The sequence below is a fragment of the Vanellus vanellus genome (genome assembly GCF_965231255.1).
Source record: "Vanellus vanellus genome assembly, chromosome: 3".
Taxonomy (NCBI): Eukaryota; Metazoa; Chordata; class Aves; order Charadriiformes; family Charadriidae; genus Vanellus; species Vanellus vanellus.
In genome coordinates this window covers 12,286,024-12,304,832 of record NC_138907.1, presented here as the reverse complement: position 1 = coordinate 12,304,832, position 18,809 = coordinate 12,286,024, and the positions used below count along the sequence as shown (strand labels likewise).

The window sequence follows — 18,809 nt, the reverse complement described above, 5'->3', positions numbered from 1 at the left end:
ACTGAAGGGGCTGACTGTTACCCAGAAAGGGTCCTTGCAGTGTCCAGTTTTATTGTCTTCTAGAGGAACCTGCCCCATTCCATCAAAGAATGGAGACTTCAGGCTGTCTCATCCCTCTCTGCACTGAGATGATGTAAAAAACGGTTTTGAGCCTCGTTAGCAAGTGATTGTATCTATAGCAGTAACTTGGTCATAGTTAAATAACATTTGCTGTGTTATTGTCCTCCTTTATAGATACTTTTTACAAAGCACACTTAGTAGATAAATTATTGCAAAGGGCCTCCCGCCAGGAGGGGAGCGTTCAGTGATTGGGTGCAATTCACATCTGACCGTGCTCACTAGTGCGCATGTTCTGCAGTGATGTTGCAGAGACCAGCTAGTACAGCAAGAGCAATAGCATCATCCTGTGATAAAGGTCCTGCGTATGACCACCAAATAAAATGCAGCACTGCCTCTGCGACCCAGCAGTGCCATTGCTTCATGTGCCGCAGTTGAGCAGAAGAGGAAGAGACATATAAATAGCAAGGAGTGTGTGAGCTCCTTCTTGGTGCCTGATTAACAATTACAGGAACTCCTTTTAATGCAGATCTCTGAGTCAGCCCTCTTCCTTTGGCTTCCTCTGTCAAACACTCCTTTGTTAGCTGTAAGTCCTTGTTCATCAGGAGTTTGTACCTTTAAGAGGCTTGTGGTAAGTGATTACTAATAGTGGCACCAGATACTGATAACAGTGGTGGGTGACAACCACATTTCAACAGCTCAGAGATAGTCCTTCGAGTGCAAACAGAGCTGACCATGAGGTTGTTAGAGGAGGCACATGCTGGCTCTCTGCTTCTTCCTTCAGTAAATCCAGCACACAGCTTTCTTTATCCCCCAGAATTTGGTAATCTGCCTAGTCAGTGGCTCATGAAATTCCACTGCAGCAGAGAAAAGAAAATATTGCTATTCTAGTGAAGGAAAGCCAGTATCTAGGCTGCCTCATCTAGAGATCTTTCATCAAGTGGAGATTTCAAGTAGCAAACAAAAGTGATAGTTCAGTGTCAACACAATGATCAGTGATGTCAAGGATGAGTTTGACTCCAGCTCTTTTTTCTATTCTCCTAGTAAAGAAATTCTGAGACTGCTGCTGAATCAAACACGTAGCCCTTTGCTTTCCCCTGGTCTCTGATCAGTTCAGGAAACGATCCTGATGGGTGCTGACAAAAGGAAATATAAGTACATGCTGCTTCGTGATCAGAGTGGTGATTGCCCTCTCATGGGCTCATTTTAAAGTTTATAGCTAAGACAAGATTAGAAAGGAAATTTCAGAAGTGTTCTAGGGAAAGGCAGTTTACTTGGTTCGAGTCTTTTGTCTCTGTTTTTTTTTTTTTTTTTTTCCCCAAAGATTAGGGAGCTTATTTAGCTAGAATTTCTAATGTCATTACAGGGTGTAGCAGGTGCCTTTTTGGAACTGGAATAATTTTTGATGAAAAACTGAGTATTTCTAGTAACAGGTAGCGTTCTTCAAAGATAAGCCAGGTGTCTGTAAAGTATGGGTGTTTGGGCAGGGGAAGGGGGTCTTTGGTTGCTGTGTGACCCAGGCTTCATTTTACTTAGGAAATGTGAGGATTTTGCATAATAGTGAAAACCAAGCGACATGGGATTCAGACCTCTTTATTCATTTGCGCTCAGTAATTCTTGTGAATAATGCAAAAGGCAAAGTAAACACCAGTGATTCCCAGACTGCTGTTTGTATCATTATGGCTACACGTACTACTGCACTTCAAAGCAAGTAGCTACAAGTTGTGAGCCACCTTTTGCTGCTGATGAGCCCTAGGGGGGAAAAAAAGGGGTTGTGAATCACGATGTAGAGCGGTTTGATGTCTAATCTGACTACAGTCATGTTGGAAACACAGCATAAGTACCTTCTCTTTATTTTAAAAGTATTAAGAAGTAAGTTAGGAACTTCTTAATGTCATTTCAAGATTTTTACATTTTATTTTGAAAGATTATACTGGATCTAGGTAGTTTAGAGCTAACGCTCCTATTGTCTTATCCCTAGAATATGGGCATGGTTGTTTCTTCAAGTGAGTGGTCCCAGAATGGCACGCTGGAACCTGCAAAAAAAAGAAAAATATCTAAAAATCAGCATCTGAATAGGATTTTTTTTTTTCCTTATTGCAACAATATTCAGGAACATTTTGCTGACTTTCTATGTTAACGTTTTGTTGGTAGGCAGGTAGGTATTATAACATTATACTACCTTCAGGTAGCTTATAGACATGCCTGTTAGTGAGAGACAAACTGCCAGAACATTGCTTCAATCAGTGGTTCTTTCAGTGATTCGAGGGATATCAGGTACTGGATTAATGCACTTTGTTCTTTTCTTCTCAACAGGAAGCCTAAAAAGGAAGAACATCTTAGTGAAGAGGCTGCCAAGGTGATTTCTAGCCTTCCTGACTTAACTTTCATGCATGCCAAGGTGTTGATGTTCCCAGCCACATTAACACCTTCAACAAGCTGCCAAGAAAAGGTAGACTAAAGTGATGTGAATTGGACGTTTTCTATTGATTTTTTTTTTTCTTCCCTTTGTGGGTCATAAAAAGCAATCTTGCTTTAATTAAAAAAAAATCAAGTTCAGATGATTTGTTGGTAAGCAGCACTAGAAAGGTATACATAATAATGTATATTTATTTACATACTGGAGTCCTAAATTTATATTAGAGAAAAATGTAAATAATTGGGGGTAAATCTTTTTGAAGATCTATTCTTTTTGTTGTGCTGGGGTGTATACATTTATGTCTTTGTGAAATACACTGGTGGTGTCCTTCTTACAAAACTTTAAAAAGTTAAAAAAAAAAATAAAATTAAAAAATCTGTGAAACACATAATGAAAATGTCAATCTTCACAATCTGTGAAGTCCCCCTTAAAAGTTTTCAGATTGCATTGAGCATCTTTTTCTTTCCTGCATATATTAAAATTCATTTTGCTGGGGAAAAAAAAACCCAAAAGGTTAGGTTGTCCCTTTTGCAGGTTTTCAGCTGTTGTTTCTTTAAAATCCAGTAATTTCTCTTCTGTTTTAACAAGCTTAAGATGTATTTTTTCCTTTTCTTCCCCTTCCCCCCCCTCCTCCCCCTGGTTGATTGGTTGGCTGATCAATTTTTATGTTCTAAAACTTCAATAGTATGGCTCTGTCACTATATAGCCTTTTGAAAGGTATGCTGTCAGTAACTTCTTGTTCCAGTTATGGATCACTGTCTAAACACTTGATTTGTGGGGGTCATTAGAAGGTTGTCTGCTTTTAATCAGTTTGATTTGGAAAAGAAGGACCAAAACTATATGAATGTCTTATAATGAAATTTACCTGTTTAAAATTTTTTATGTTCTGTTGTACCACTATTCCTGTTTGATTTTGCACAGTGTAAAATGACATAATCATAGATTGCTATGGTTTTAGGCTGTATATACAGTAAAAAACTATGGGTTGTAAATGTCTGGGGAAATTCCTATGGAAAAAAGAGAGCTATGTAGAAGAACCTCTAAAAAGGTCAATGTGCATGCCCAAGGTCTTTTGAGATTTAAGTGTGTAAATTTCCTTTTAGCTTACACAAAATAAAATAATTTAAAAGATACATATGTATATAGTCTGCTATCTTTTTATACAGAATGTATACATTATTTCCATTTCTGTTGATGGTAAAATTGATGTACTGCATTAACAGTAGAACTTTCTAATTTGTGTTGCACAGTCCCACGAAACACACCAGTTGGGATCCTGCAGAAGGAGAAGCAGATTTCCCTTTAATTGTCCTGTCTCTTTGAACGTGTTGTGATGTGGTCTTTTATTTCTGTCTCCAGCTTGCCTTCTGGCATGTAGAGTGATGTGGCTCAAGACATGTCAATATTTTGGGTTAGAGACTTCTTCAGCGATAACTCGGCTGTAAGAAACACAAATTATGGTGAGGTGAGAAAGGACAACTGATTTTGCCTATTTCTTTGCTAGAAATAAAAATGTAAATGTAGCATTTGCTTAAGTTTCCTAATCTGTTAGCTTGCACTGTAGCTCTTTCAGCAGCATCTTTTCAGAGGATATTGGTGGACCGTCTGCAGGTAAGGCATGCTCTGGGTGCTGATAATTCTTGAGTGCTTTGCATGGGCATAGGCTCTCTGTGTCTCACCTTCTCTATGTGCACAGAACACTTAGTGTTCAGTAGTCACCACCAGTTCATCAGTTAACATCTAGTTCTGAGAAATCTCCAATGCATTTTCTTACGTCTTTATTGAATTCTTTATCATCTGACAGCACTTGAGTCAGAAAAGTTAAAGTTTGAGGTTGATCTCATTAGCTGGTAAGCTGAAATGTCCTTGCGAAGGAAGCTTTTTCCTTGTAGGGAGTCCTCTTGAAGTCTTCTCGGGAGATGAGCGCTGGAGTTCCACCTTTGTGAACGCAGGAGTTTCAGTGGGCGGTGGCCACTCAGAATTGTGAGAGCAGCTCCTGCGGTTGTGATAAAGTTAATTTGTAAAGGCTAAATTGGCTTCTTTGCCCTCCAATTAGTGCTGCAATGTACAATGCTGTGGTATCAAACTGCGCCCTGTTGTTGCTGAAAAGACTTACGCAAAAGCCATCTGATTTACCATATATCCCCCAAAACACTTCTATTTGCTCCTTCTGCAGATTTTCACTACTGCACTGACTTCATGCGTGTTTCATGTCAAAATTAGCTTTGCTAATCTCACAGGTTTAGCATAGTATTCTTTAGTGTGATCTTATTGTATCACTCAGTTCTGCTGTTGGGCTGCTGTAGGTTAAAATCGGTCCTTTTGTTTTCATAATGGTGGCGTGTCCCTCAGAGCCAGAGTAGCGGTATAGCTGCAGTAGAGCTATAGCTATTGTTTCGGGGAGAATATGTTTAGGAGCTGACTCATGATCCTTGTCTGGCAGCAAGTGGACTGAAGTATTAAGGAGAAGTGGGGGTGGAAGTGCCAGCTGCGAGTTGATCTTTAGTCTCCTCACAATTGCCTCTAGAGGCAGCTGCCCATTTGTCTTCCAGTCTCCAAGCACCGTACTGGTAGCCTGCTGTAGATGGGGGAGGGGGAAGAAATGGTGGGGGGGGGGGAAGAAGATTTCTGTTGTGACTGATGTACCAATCTGAAACTTTGTGAAACCTGGTACTACCTAGAGTGTGTTTATGGCGGTTTCATGTTCTTCCTGCCTCAAAAAAAAAAACAAAAACAAACAAACAAAAAAAAAAAAAAAAAAAAAAAACAACAATTGCATCCTGCAAACCTTCACGATGCTGAAAGACATAAATCTTCCATCTAAACTCAGACTTTGGAGGTGGATGCTGCTTGCCTTAAAGCATAGTGTTGCTTTTTGTCTCCTAGCTTAAGCCCCCTTCTTTCCTGTCGACTGCGGGGTGGACGGGCAGGCTCCTCTTCCTCTCTCTCCCCATCTTATACAGGCAGCTTTGTTCTTATGCAGAAAGTTTTGTCTAGCAGATCCAGCCCTGTGGGGTTGTCCTTCCATGCTGTTCCCATTGACACAGCGTGCCTTATCTGGTTTAATCTTGCTGGTAGGTTTATGGGCAGGATGGTAATTGATACTTTCCGCACATACGTGTTGCTGTGCGTTGTCATCAGACATGTCAGTGCGTATCACATTCACTCTGAGAACTAGTGTCATTTAATAGCGAGGCGCTTCTGTGCTCTTTGAACAGAAGCAGCAGAGGACACTTGGTTCGAATGCAATTTGCCTGAGTTGGAATGTGGCCATGAAGCAAAGTCCAAAACTCACACTGTGAAGCGAGCTGCGGGCCCCTGAATGACTGCTAAGAAGAGCTGGACTCTGCCTGTATTATCCAAAAGACTGCGCTCTGATGCTCAGTGGTTCAGCGCTGACTTACGGGGAGCGTTACCACCTGCTGCAGGTGTTAGCAGTGCTGTACTTCCCACAGCACTTGAAACGTTAAGACCTTCTCAGAATACCATTAGCTCAGCAGATTAATTTTGAGATGCCAAAAAGAAAGCTTACAAATAATGTATGTAAATGCCCTCAAATGCAATTAGCGTATACTGAAGTTAACCCTTCATCACATTGGCTTGTACAGAATTTTACCTGGTAATGGAATCTGCATGTGGAAAGTTTTGTTGTTGCACTGCAGGACCGCTGTGCTTGGGCTGAATATCCAGTCATCTTTATAGGATGCAAGGGAGGCTTAGCTCTGTGCGTGTAAGATGGATCAGCCTTGGCCTGACCGTTTACATCTAGGTGCAACTTTTTTGTGCCAGTTCTGTACTTCTGCATAATTATCTCTTAAATTTCAGAGCAGTCTGAAAATACAGGATAGTTGCAGCATACACTTGAATATAATTTATAAAAGCACGTGGCATCTAGTAATTGTGTAGCACCTGCTAGGAACATCTACTGCAATAGCAGAGAAGTTGGGCCTCTGTGCTGAAAAGCACAGCCTCTAAAGGCAGCAAGCAGCCTGGTCTGCTCCCTCAGGTGAACCTGGAACATGAAAGGAGATGGGGAGAAACAAGATGTTCAAATTCAGAGGGCTAAAAACAGGGTGGGAAGAAGCTGGAAGAAAATGTGAAGCAAGAGCTGATAAGCTCTGAGTAGGGGAAATAAGAAGGTGAAGCAGAACCCTAACTCTGAGTGTAGGCAGCTGGGATAGCTATAGGAAGAGCAGGTGGTGGAGAAAGTGGGATACAAGCATGAGGAGCAGGGGCATTTGGAGAGGAGAGAGCACCTGGGATGGATTACAGGCGCACACACTGTGCCCACTGGCAGTGTTTCTCCAAAATCTGGAACTGAGCCTCAGAGACCCAAGTCTCTGTGTCACTATACTGCGGAGAAAATGTGTCAAACCCATTGGGTGAGTGTAAGTTGCATGTGTCGCAACAGCCCGCTATTGCTATCAATTATTTTTGGCAGAGAGTTGGACTGCAGGCATGAGGGTTTAAATGCAGCAGCCGGTGCATGTTTTAGGATCGATACAAGTCTGCATGTTAGAAGACCTTTTTTAAAAATTATTTTTAAATAAGGAGGCACGTTATAAATGCAGAATGTAGGTATAAAATCAAATCCTCAGAAGCTAAGCTCTGCTGCTGTGATTTGGAACTGCAGCTTCAGTCCTGTTGTGCATCTGCAACGTGGCAGTCATTGCTTACATATCGTCCTGTCTTCACCCCATCCTTGCCTCATGCCCTGCGCAGATTTATTCTCTGAATCAGTGTAGCATAGTGAAACTCTTCTCTGCAGGGTCCCAGCTTCTTGTAGCTAAAGAGAAAGGATGGCCTTATGTGGACACTCCAGAGAAGGCACAGTGGAAAATGATGCTCTCCTGGCTCAAAGCAGTTGGCTGTGCTGGCTCTTTTGCAGGAGGTCACTTGTGCATTTCTGTCATTTGGTGCCCAGCATGAGTTGCCTGCTTGGGATGTGCAGAAATGCTAATTGCTCCACGATGTATCTTAAGCAGTTAGGAGCTTTGCTTGTTGGATATACGATCAGGGCTTTGTGACACCAGGGGTCAGGTGCATGTGCTAAACACCCGAAACTGCTGGAGCTCTTGTTTTCATCTTGTCAGCCTGTTTTTAAACTTGTAATATACATCGTTATCCCTGCATTACAGCAAGGTTGTGGAGATCAGCTCTGTTTGAAATGCCATGCTCATCCTTGTAGTTTGTCAGCAACATCGGAGAAGGACTTGGCTTATATAGGTATCACACACATCTCAAAGGCATAGGGGAATGCTCACTGTCTTATGTCTGGATTCACTGTATGGTCACCGAAGAAAAATATGTTCCTATATTAGTGGCTCTGAATCTTCCTCTGCAGATCCACTGATTTTTGTCGGGACCCTACTCACCTAACACCATGTACGTGCAGAGGTTCCTAGTACTATACTCCATGTAGGAATTGGATTGTGTGCCTTAAATAAGGCTTGGGACTACTTGTAGAGTGTGAAGGGGCAAAAAAATACTTCTACTTGTAAAAAGAGACTATGGTCCCGTGGAAAACAAAATAATGAGACTCTAACGAAAGGCTAATTCAAAGGAGTGTAAAATTAAGGCATCATAGATATTTTTGAGTGTTTGTCTTTTCGCGTGGTATTCCATGTGCTTAATGATCAGTTTTGGCATAGTTTTGTATCTTTAGAATATGCACCCATGTGTGCAGTAAACTGAACTGAGGCATCAAAATGAAGCTGCCCTAAGGTCCTCTGCTGGGCTTCCACCTGAGTCCTCGCTGTTGGCATTTGCTGCTGACCTGCTACACCTCTGCTAATGCTGGTGGTTCAGCTGTTGTGGTTGATCCTTCCTCATTAGGACTGAGCCATCGGGGGTTTATTAGCACATGTGCACATGTGGCCCCATGCTGCGAGCATTTGCGTGGTTGACACCAGGTCTAGCAAGCAAGTCCCCTCAGAATACAAGTAGGTTTCCTGCTGTACTTGTCATTGCATGAGCCTCGCCTCCCATATTTAAAGCGATGCAGTTATTAAATGGGGAGGGAGGGGAAGCAGAGGGGCAGTTTTCAGCTCTGCAGCCTTGTCTGTGTCTTTGTCTCTCTTCCAATGAAATGTGTCTTGATTGTTTTTTTTTTAAATCTTTAAGCGGTAAAACACTCGGTGTTTGTTTCCCTCAGACAGCAAAGAACTGCGGTGAGGGTAGCTTACTGAAGCCAGCTGTGGTTTTCAAGGCAGCCTTAATCTTTTAAATGGCAGGAAGTGCTGTCTGCCCTGAGCTGGTCTTCAGAAGTCATTACACAAGGGGAGAAAAGCAAGTTCTTTGGAGCGGACCTTAATCTGTTGACTGGCCTCCAGCTGCTCGGGAGGATTCCTTGCAGGAAAAGGAGTTGTCCAGCATCCCTCAGGTAGTTGTCACCTTGTGCCATAATACCTTGTTGCGGTACAAACCCACTGTGGTCTTCAGCTCCGTCCTAAGGAACCGCGCTGTGTTGGAGCTGGCGTGGCTCTGCAGAGGGGTGAGCCTTTTGGACTTGTATTTTGGGGAGAACAAGCCCTCCCAACCCACCCCAACTGCTTTTGGTGGCATTGTTACAGCACTTTGCGCCTCTTTGAGGAATTTACCTGTAACAGTCCAACTCTAGTAGTAAAAGAAATGGGCAAATTGGCTTCTCCAGTGCTAGCCCTGGTGATATTTCTAATTGTTAACTGCAGCCTGTTCGTATAAATATCCGAAAGAACGTGCTAATCAGGATCTGCCCTATTGCTTGGGGGAGCAAGAATTCTTGGCCACAGTGACACAGGGAAAGGGAAGGCAGTCCTGCTGTTCCTGCCACACAGCTTCATCCCAGCGTGCTTTTCCAAAGAGGGGCAGGTTGATGTACAGTGGGATATGCAGAAGACACATGTGCGTGGTCATGGCAGAATTGGTTCAGTCTAGTGTCTCTTCTGGTGTCCCCTTGAGCTGTCACTCAGGTGTGCAGAGCTGTGATATTGACCGAATTGTAATTTTTGCTGTGGTTGGAGCTGTTTTTTTTTCAGGTCTCGTTCAGTTGTGGAAAAGAAGGATGTGAGGAGGCTGCCTGGAAAGAACAAGTGAACACTGGCAGCTGTGTGCAGACACTCCACGAGTAGTTGGACTGCTGATTTTCTTACTCCTTTATGCTCGCCAGTCCAAGGGAGTTTACAGAAGACGAGGCAACAAATTCCACTGGATCTCTTCCTAAGGCCCTTCAGCTCCTCATGACAGCCTTGGAGAAGACTCTGGGAGCAGCTTCCACAGGAGTTTAGAGCAGAGTGGAAAGTATCTAATGGGCTTGCTCAAAAATGCAAAGGTTGGCTTAGGGTCCATAAGGCCTTTCTGATCACATTTTGGCTCTTAAACTACAGGGAGCCTTAGCACAAATACAAAAGCGTGGCCGTTTTGGAAACAAATCAAAAGCAGACATGAAGCATCACATACACCTTCAAACCCTCCCTTTCCTTTCCCTCCCCAGCCCCAAATCTCGTCAAACATTTTGTCCAGATCTCATCAACTTGGACTCGAAACTGCTTTGCACACGAATTCTACTACCAAAAAGAGGGTTGGGGTTTTTGTGTGTGTGTTTTTTTTTTTTTTTTTATGGCTGTGTTATTTTACTGAGTGCAGGGACTGTGTTTTCTTTAGGAGCACTAAAGCCTTTTGTCACTTAGTTAATGCTGAAGTGAGTTAAGAATCAACACGCAGCTGGCAAAGGGTGTTTTGCAGCTGTTGGGAGTACTGCAGGTTACTCCACTTTCTCTTGGCCTGAGCTGCCTCCCTCTGGCAATGGCAAAGTGAGCAGTTGTGTGGCTGCTTTGTGTGCTCTTAAGGGCACCTTTTTCCATCCTTTTCCATTTTTTGAGGGGGAGTATTCCCTCTCTTTCTTTCCTTGTCCACCTAGATGAAGTCTGTTCTGGCAACTTTCCTCCTCCTTTGGCCAGGGAGGAAGAAGCAGGGTGGAAAGGGAGGCAGAAACAGCTGTCCTTTAGGTTTCAAATCAATACAGCTCCTTAGTGAGCTGGCAGTGTGAGCTCAGTCATTAGGAGAGCTGCTCTTTCATTCAGGAGCCGGCCTGAGCCAATTCTCCCCCAGTCCGGGACCAAAGAGGTAGGGAGTTTGGTCCTTTCCAACTTGTTAGGACCATTGTAGCTGGCACAGGGCTCCTATTCGCAGTGTTTCATTCATGCAGCGCACTGGAGGACTGTGCTGGCACTTTGGAGGTTATCCTGTCTCGAGAAACTACTGAAATGTTGCAGCAAGCATGCTTGAATTCCCTCCTCTTCGTGAAAGCCATCTTCCCCCTGAGATTGGGAGTGGATATGCGATAAGGATCTGGATTTTCCAATTGAGCCCTGCTCGGGTTTAAACCTCTGAGTTGTGCAGGTTTTAAGAAACTGAGATGGACGGGGCCAGCCCCTCAGATGCTATTAGTACCATAGTTCCCCTTGACCTGCATGAGCAGTGCAGCGTAGCATCCGGGGGTCCTGCATGTAGGGACAGGGTTGGTGAATAAATGTTTGAGTGATTTCTGCAGGACTTGCAGACCTTACCTCCGTCCTGGCGAGAAGGATGGCATTTGCCTTCTGAAATGCATGCTTGTCCCCTTGAAACTGTAAACTGCATGTGCATCATGGCTCTGCTAAGCTGGTGTATTGCATGTTGGGTTGTATTGTGTCATGTATATGTGCTGGAAAATAGACTGAACCCCCAGGAAGAAATAGTCAGACCAGAGTTGGACCGGTGCAAACTTAGACCAGGCACTGGTGAGGTTGAGCGCTGCCCAGTGGCACCGCAGCATTAGGGGAGGTAGTTCAGGGCTTGCTGTTAACCTGTTTCTGAGCGTTCCGATCTCTGAAGTGTGTTTTGATCTCGGAGATGTGAGTGGGGAGGATCGCAGCTGAAATCTCATTAGCAAATAATAGGCCTTATGTGCAGAAATCTGCCTCGCTGACATCTTGATCTTATTCCGCCGCTCCTGATCAGCAGGGTTGAAAATTCATTCATGTTTTGCAAGTGTGAACACAATGTCACTGCCCTGGTTTACAAGCGATGGGTGGGAAAAGCTGTGGTATATGGCAGCAAGGGGGATTTTAACATGTTTGCAGGAGGAATTTTACAGATTTCTTGGTGTTGCTGCTAGAAAAGTTCATTTTTTAGAGGGGTACAGAAACGATGGGATTTGAAAGATAAATATGCCTCTAATAAGGCAGCAGATCTCATTTAGCTGTGGAAAGGCTGGCTAGTGGAAAAAGTACTCCTTTCACAGGTGCTCTGTTTTCTCGATGAATTTAGGTGTCTAATACCCTTATACCACCTGGCATACTGCTAAGTGGTCCCTAGATCGGTATTGGTCCTCAAATCTGAGAGATTGCACGGTGATGACATCGCTACTGGTAACAGATAAAAAATGAAGTAATGTAGACCTATACTATGCTGCCCCAAATGAAATATTTCCACCTTCAAAAGAATAGCCACACACTCCAAATTTTAAAGAAACCTTTCAAGATGCTGTTGTGCTGCAGGCAGGGATGTAGTTGCAGTGTGTTCGAACAGCGTGAGGCGTGTGAGGAACTCTGGACCATACCTTAGTGCACGCATCCCTGATGTAAAGCGGGAGGAGAAGCTGCCCAGCCATGGGATTGCATCACATTATATACGGGCACATGATTTTATTATTTTTTTTAAAGAGGGGGAGACAAGAAAAAGCAAAAAGAAAAAGGGGGGAAAAAGCCTGTTTTTTTTCCTCTGTAAGGGCTGAGTTGGTTCTGCGGTGACAGTGGTGTGACAGGCAGAATACAGCAAAGATGCACTAAGGGTTTCTCTCAGCCTGCTTCCCTGCTGCGAGCCTAGCACTGACTTCCTTGGAGCAGAAGCATTAGGGTAAAACTAAAGCGTTGGGAGGTGGGGGAAGGCTTTGATTTATCTACTAGTAGGGTCTGTTCAGTCTTTGGTCTGCCTTGTTCTCTTCTGTCTGCATTGCTTATTTTTGTCTCCCTTGGTACTTCTCCCAAGACTTCGTGGCTCATTTGTGTTTAATCTTCCCGATTTGTCTACAGCCGGGGTTGCTCTAATCTCTGCAGGTCACTGTGCAGTTTGCATGTTTGTTACTCCTTGGCTGTTTGCTGCCATCAGCAGATTTGATCATGGTTGAATTTACATCAAAGAAACACCTGACAAAGAGGCAGGCCTGATAATAGGCTCTAGTTTCTTCTCAGCAACCCAAACAGGTAGAGGCGGACAAGGGAACGCTGGCAGGATCACAAGGGAGTTCATGCTCTACTTTCAACGTGGTGTGCTTTGCTCTCCTGCCTGACGGAACACCGCAGACCCCACTGCTGCTGCTCTAGGTTCCCCAAAAATAGAGCTGGAAAAAGAGGAAAAACAAGGCATAGGCAAGCCTTGCTCTTCTCCTGCGAAACAAACCCACACCTGGGAAATTCTAATTAACTCCTAGAGAGGGGGAGGGTAAAGGCTCTCCTGCAGTTGCTCTCATAGCTGCGGAAGTGCAGCTCACAAATTACGGGCGCCCTTTCCCTGCAAGGAGGGTTGGCTCAAATGCCAGGGTCAAGAGAGACACGACAGTCACAGTGTGATTGTTTTCCTGCCACTTTGGAGTTGGTCAAAGAAGAGGCTGATAAATTCAAGACTGGCTTCTCTAGCAAAAAATTTCAATTGAAGTGTCTACGTAGGGATTTTGCGTTTGCTTTTGTTTGTGTAATTTATGCTGCCCAGATCATTTTCCCTGTCTAGAGTTTGCTGTTAGGAGCTGATTTTTATATAATGATCGTAGACAGTTATATATGGTCATACACACACAGTGAGAGATACACAGAGATATATGTGATATTTGGTGCAGTTGGGATTGTTCTGGGAGGTACTGGGTGCTATTTAAGTTGGTACCAGGGTCCTGTACAGAGGCGTCTCCTGAGTGCACTGCTCGGGGTTTTGCAGCCCACGGGAGATGCTTATCTTTGGTGTTTTGGGTGCTTACAGAACCTCAGCCCTTTGTCCCCGGCTGAAAGGGAAACCAGTAGCACCACATCACGTCTCCTGTAGGTTTCACCTGGTGGTGTTCAGCAGCTGGTACTCTGAAGTCCTGCAGTTCTCTAAGAAATAAGTGAGTCTCTAGGCTCTGGATCTGGGAGGCTGTGTGTCCTCGCCCTGGGCTGGGACACGTCTGACAAGGGGAAAACTCAAGCTTCCAAAAGGCTGTGAGGGGAGATTTTGGAGCAAGGGCTCTTTGTTCCTCCAGTGCAGCGTTCCCCGGGTGTCTTGCGGGATGTTGTAAACTGGAAAGGGAAAGGGATGACATCCTGTCATCTTTGGCTGAAGCTGGAGCTATCTGGTGCTAGAGCTCCCAGTATTCAAATGAGCTTATGATAAATGGAGGTACTGGCTCATTAAATATTGCTTTGGAGTTTGTCCTTGGAAAGCTACAGTTTCATAGCGTAGTTGTGCTTTGAGATGATCCAAGTTCTGCCTTTGGTTTTTGTTTTCTTCCAAGGATTTCTCTGGGTTCAAAGCTGCTTTCATTGTGAGCTGTTAAAACAATTTCCAGCAAACTGTCATTGCCCATCCTGGTGTGATTATGAAAGAGAAAAGCCGCTTTTATTTTGTTTTCTACTGTTTTAAAACCAGACCTGGGTGTGACGTTTGGAATATCTGCTCTTCGCTTTCTACCGTTTCCGCTGAGGAGCGCAGTGGGACGTCTGGAAAGCTGTGAATTACGAAGGCAGGCTGTGCTAAAGCCTGGCTTAATTTAAAAATACAGCAGCTAGAAAAACACATCGCCTCGCTCCCACTTCTTCCCCGGTGTGTGAAGCAAATCGCTTTCTGAACAAAAAAGTAGATAAATCTGGATTAATCCCATCTATTTCTCTGGGCACCACTCCTGTCCTAGCCTGTGTCCCCCCGTTCAAGGCATCGGAGCCATCAAGCAAGTCAGTATTAAACTCCCAGCAAAAGGCAAACCAGGAGGTGTAGGGTGGGGGTGAGGCTATCCCATTTTCTGGAAGCGTGTGTGGATGGATGTCTTTTCTTCCTCTGTATCCCAAGGATTTAACTCCAGGCTGCCCTGGCTCTTCGCTTTGCCTGCTGCAGAGGTAGATGCAACTAGAGAGCACAAGCAAGCAGAGGCTTCACATGAAACAAATCGGGGAAATGAAATGAGAATCTTGCCGTGGCGTGGCGTTAAATCCTTGAATTGCATTACTCTGAGTGGAGAGTGGGGAAACCTGCATCCCGAGATGAAAAATAACGCTGCCTTTACGAGAGGAGCGAGAACGTCCGCTAATTGTTGGCTTACAGAAGAATAGCAGAAACACGCTGAAAAATCGGCTCACAATAGCAGTTGGTGTATCATAATCTCCCCGTTCCTTTCTTGCCTTGCTAATAAGAAGTAAGACTAATTTAATTTTTACAACGTCCCAAATCTGTGACTATACAATTCAGAGACTTAATAAGATTCTCCTGCCAAGCCAAGAAAAGCTTAGTGGCTTTTAGCTTACTTTCTTCTTTTTGGGTTTCAGTTTCGGGACATTTGTGCAGTGGCTGAGACTTCTTTTCCCTTTTTTTTTTTTTTTTTTTTTTTTTTTTTTAAGCCTGTATTTCATCAGGATTACTAATGTCTCTGTTTAAGTTATTATAGGTGCAAATTGGTTGTGTTAGAGCTGGGTAAAATCCTGAGCAAAAAAAGGCAAATCTTGGCAAAATGAAAATATTTTATGAGTTGTTTTGATTTGCTGAACTCTTTTTTTTTTTTTTTTTTTTTTTCCTCTGGAGAGAAAAGTAAAAAAAAAAAAAAACCAAACTCTTTTGTTTCAGTATTTTCTAAATGAAAGGCTTTGAGATTTTTCTCTTTGAAGCAGCTTTTCATTTTGAATGATCTTCGGAGCTAACTTTTTGTAAAGGGCTGAAGAGTCAAAGTGAAACATTTGTTTCAGTCGACCCCAAATGAATATTTTTTGTTGTTGTTTGAACCTTCTTTTTTTTTTTTTTTATTTATTTTTTCAGGATTGCCAGCGAACCGAAAAATCAGTTATTCACCCAGCTTTATACGCCATATACCGATAGACACTTCAGAGCACCCCAGTGACTGTTTATATAGCACAGCTGCTGCTTAAGCCCTCCATTTATATGTTAGTAAATTATTATGCTTCTCAGGGTTGTTTGAGATGGTAAACCATCAGTGAGCGCCTGGGTTTTTTTTCTCCCTAGGGGTTAACAAGGAGGCGGTGTTTTACAAAATACGTTTCTAACTTTATTCTCGTTGCGTGGCAGGTACTAACTCTGCCGGCCCCGATGTACAGTCACAGGACCTGTTTTAAGCAGAAGGCGCACGTTAACCTCTTTGGAAGGCTGCGTTAGGGAGAAGGCGTCGTGTTCAGAGCTGTTTTAAAGCGGCGGAGTGGAGCTCGGCTGCGGGGACAAGCCACCCTTCAAAAAGATGAGTGCAATAATCAAGAAAAGATAAAGTCCCTAATTTCAGGGTTAACCGCAGTCAAAAACCACATTTAAAATGTGCTTTTCTTATGGTAACTCTGGGCGATAGTTTGTATATAACACAGAGCTCTTTATTTAAAACAGGTTGGTTTAACCCTTTTCAGCAGGGTGTGTTTTCCCTGGGTAAAGAGTTATCTGCAGATGGCACAGGGCGTTTGGGAATGACGGGACCAAATTGCCTGTTTTACTGATGCTGATGGAAAAAAAATTCAGATTAATTCCTGCAGAACACACACCGTAAGTGGAAATTGTTGGTCCTGTTCGCCTGGTACAGATTGTGAGGCTGCTGGAGGGAATGGAGTTGCGCTAAATAGGTCTGTTCCTGCTGTTCGTCTGAAATCTTAATTTAAGCTTAAATCTTGATGCCTCTTGGTTGAAGGCTTTTAGTGTTTAGAGCAGCACAAGAAAATGGGCTCAGTGGGTTAAGTGCTCCTGAGGCTGGAGTTTTCCCCTTGTGCCGCTGCGCACGCTCTGAACTTGGTGAGTAGGGCCAGGAAAGCACTGGCCCGGCTGGGATTAACTGGAGAGAGGGGTATTCTTTATTTTTCATTTTATATATATTTATTTATTTACTCCCTGCCTTTGGAAAGCACTCACCCTGGCTCAGGTCAAGGCGTGAAATGAAGTTAGTAGGAGCCAAGCAGATTCACTATCCTCCAGGAGCAGCCTGTGGAAAGGTCAGGGTTTTTTTTTTCCCCTCCCCCTCCCTTCTGAGGATGTTCCAATGCAGCAAGTCCCATGCCCTTGGAGCCCTTCTCTTTCCTTAGTCTCCTTCACTTCATCCCCTGCCCCTCCAGTCCCTGCGGGAGCCTGTTTTTTAGGCTCCTGTTTCATCTCTGGGTGCCAACTCCTGCCTGGAGGGAGCAGCCGTGCCGGGAGGAAGGTCACGGCAGGAGCACGGGGCGTGGGAGGGGAGGCAGGAACAAGAGTTTCTCGCAGGAGGGAGCAAGCTGGGACTCGCTGCCTTTCGGAGCTCATCCGTGTCGGAGAGCCGTCCCTCCTGCCCGGCACGTTCCTCTCCTTTTTTCCCCCCACTCCTCTGCCTGGGATTACACAGTCCTCCCCGGGTTGTCTTTGCTGCTTTGGGGTGTGGGACTTCAAACTGGTTGTACTGATTCGTAGCGGATGATTCACTGGATGCGTTTTGGCCCTCGCTTTGTTCCCGCAGCATCTGTCAGCAGCTTGCAATTTTTACAGACGTTGCTAGCTGTCGTTCTGTATCGCCGTCGTTCTGTATCGCTGCCGTCCCAGGAGCCCCTGCCATGCACCACGTGCCGCCCCATCACGCAGCAGCAATGTACAAATCATGATCGTACTCCTTTCCGCAAGTGATTCTGAGCATCCTGGTGATCCCTGACCCATTAAATCGAGGCTTTTCAATAACCCAATTTGAGTGGCAGAGGTGATTAAGTGATTTTTTTATTTGGTTGCGTTAGGGCTATTCGTTTAGATGAATGTAACCATCCAGAATTAGGTTTGTAGCAATAAGCAGCAAGACTGGCGAGGCTGCGCAGTGTTTGGGGAGTAATCCGTAGCACTGGAGGGATGGAGGGGGTGTTTTGAACTCTGCTGAGAGCTGCTGTGTATATCTGAGGCTGTTGCTAAGTGGTGGTGGGCGGGCGTGTCATCCAAACAGGGGTAGCATCACTTCTGCCTGAGCTGTCACCTGCATCCAAGAGCAAACTGCAAGCTCAGCTCTTTCCCCAGCTCCTCTGCCCTATTGCTTACCTGAAGCCTTCTCTTTTGCAAGGTGGGAGCAACCTGGCTCCCAGAGCAGTAAAATCCAGTTTTCCTTCCCCGGCTAAGGCAGTGGTGAGTCAGTGTGCTTGTGAGCCTTGTCAGCAGGAGGAACTGGTCTGAGGAACTGTGACGCCATTGGAGCACGGCCAGCTCAGGGCTGTGCTGATGGTGTACCCTGGGCTTCGCTTTCTCCCTCTGCGATGGCATTGGAGGGCAGGAGACAGAGCAGGAGGCCACTGGGATCCACAGGTAACCCCCTGAAGGCTTTTGAGAACCTGGAGTTGTCCTGACCTCCATGCCCCTCCTTGGTTGGAAGCTCCATAGGTGGGATCAAGTCTTACTGCTGAAGCTGGATTCTCTCTGGGCTACACTGGCCAGTCCCTGTGTGGGTTTTGGGTATCGCTGCTGCTTCCATTGGTGCATGTTTCCTCCTGGAGAGGGAGATGATCTGGGTCCAGACCCCGCTCTTGCTTTCATCCAATGGAAGCTGAGGTCCGGCAGCTCTGCTCACTGGACCTTAAACCCTGGTGTAGCCTAAAGCTGTGTCCCTGCAGCTGGATTCACAGAGGTCGGCGCCTGTCACAAGGAGGGAAGTAAAATGCTCTAGTGCACTTGCACCAGGTGGTCTCCTACTTTAAAAGTGGAGGTACAGGACAGGTGTTCTCCAAATTGAGAAAAGGTGCTTCTCACCCCTGACACAAGAGTGTTAACTTGTCCGTCTTCTCTATTTGGGGGCAGCCATCAGGGGCTGAAGTGACCCTCAGTCCCTTTTGGAGCAGCAAAAGCAGTTTCTTCATGTTTCTCAGAGGCAGGAGGTGCGAAAGCTGCCGCAGAACCTGTGCTGATCCCTGCAGGCTGGGCATCAGCTGATGCCACTGTGACGGGCCAGGCCTCCCGGCAGTGGGCAGCCCTCCCAGCAGCCACCGCAGACTTCTAGTCACTCGCTCCCAGCCCTACGGAGGGCTGCACTTAAAAATGGCTCTCTTGAAATCGATAGCCCCTCGTGTCTGTGTTCTGAGCCAGCTGCCTGGCCTCGCTTGAAAAAATTGCTGCGGCTGCTTAAAACAGTCAAGACTTGAAAGCCCCCCCTCATCCG

At 45.0% G+C, this 18,809-nt stretch overlaps 1 protein-coding gene across 1 annotated transcript in view; it reads left to right on the top strand.

Moving 5' to 3' along the window:
- Positions 1-3,603, top strand: part of AFTPH (aftiphilin) — a 48,020-nt gene extending 44,417 nt beyond the window's left edge. Inside the window, exon 10 of the mRNA XM_082480802.1 lies at positions 2,374-3,603. Coding sequence (XP_082336928.1) covers positions 2,374-2,518 — 145 coding nt within the window. The 3' untranslated portion in view covers positions 2,519-3,603. The remainder of the gene's footprint in view (positions 1-2,373) is intronic.
- The last annotated feature ends 15,206 nt before the right edge of the window (positions 3,604-18,809 follow it).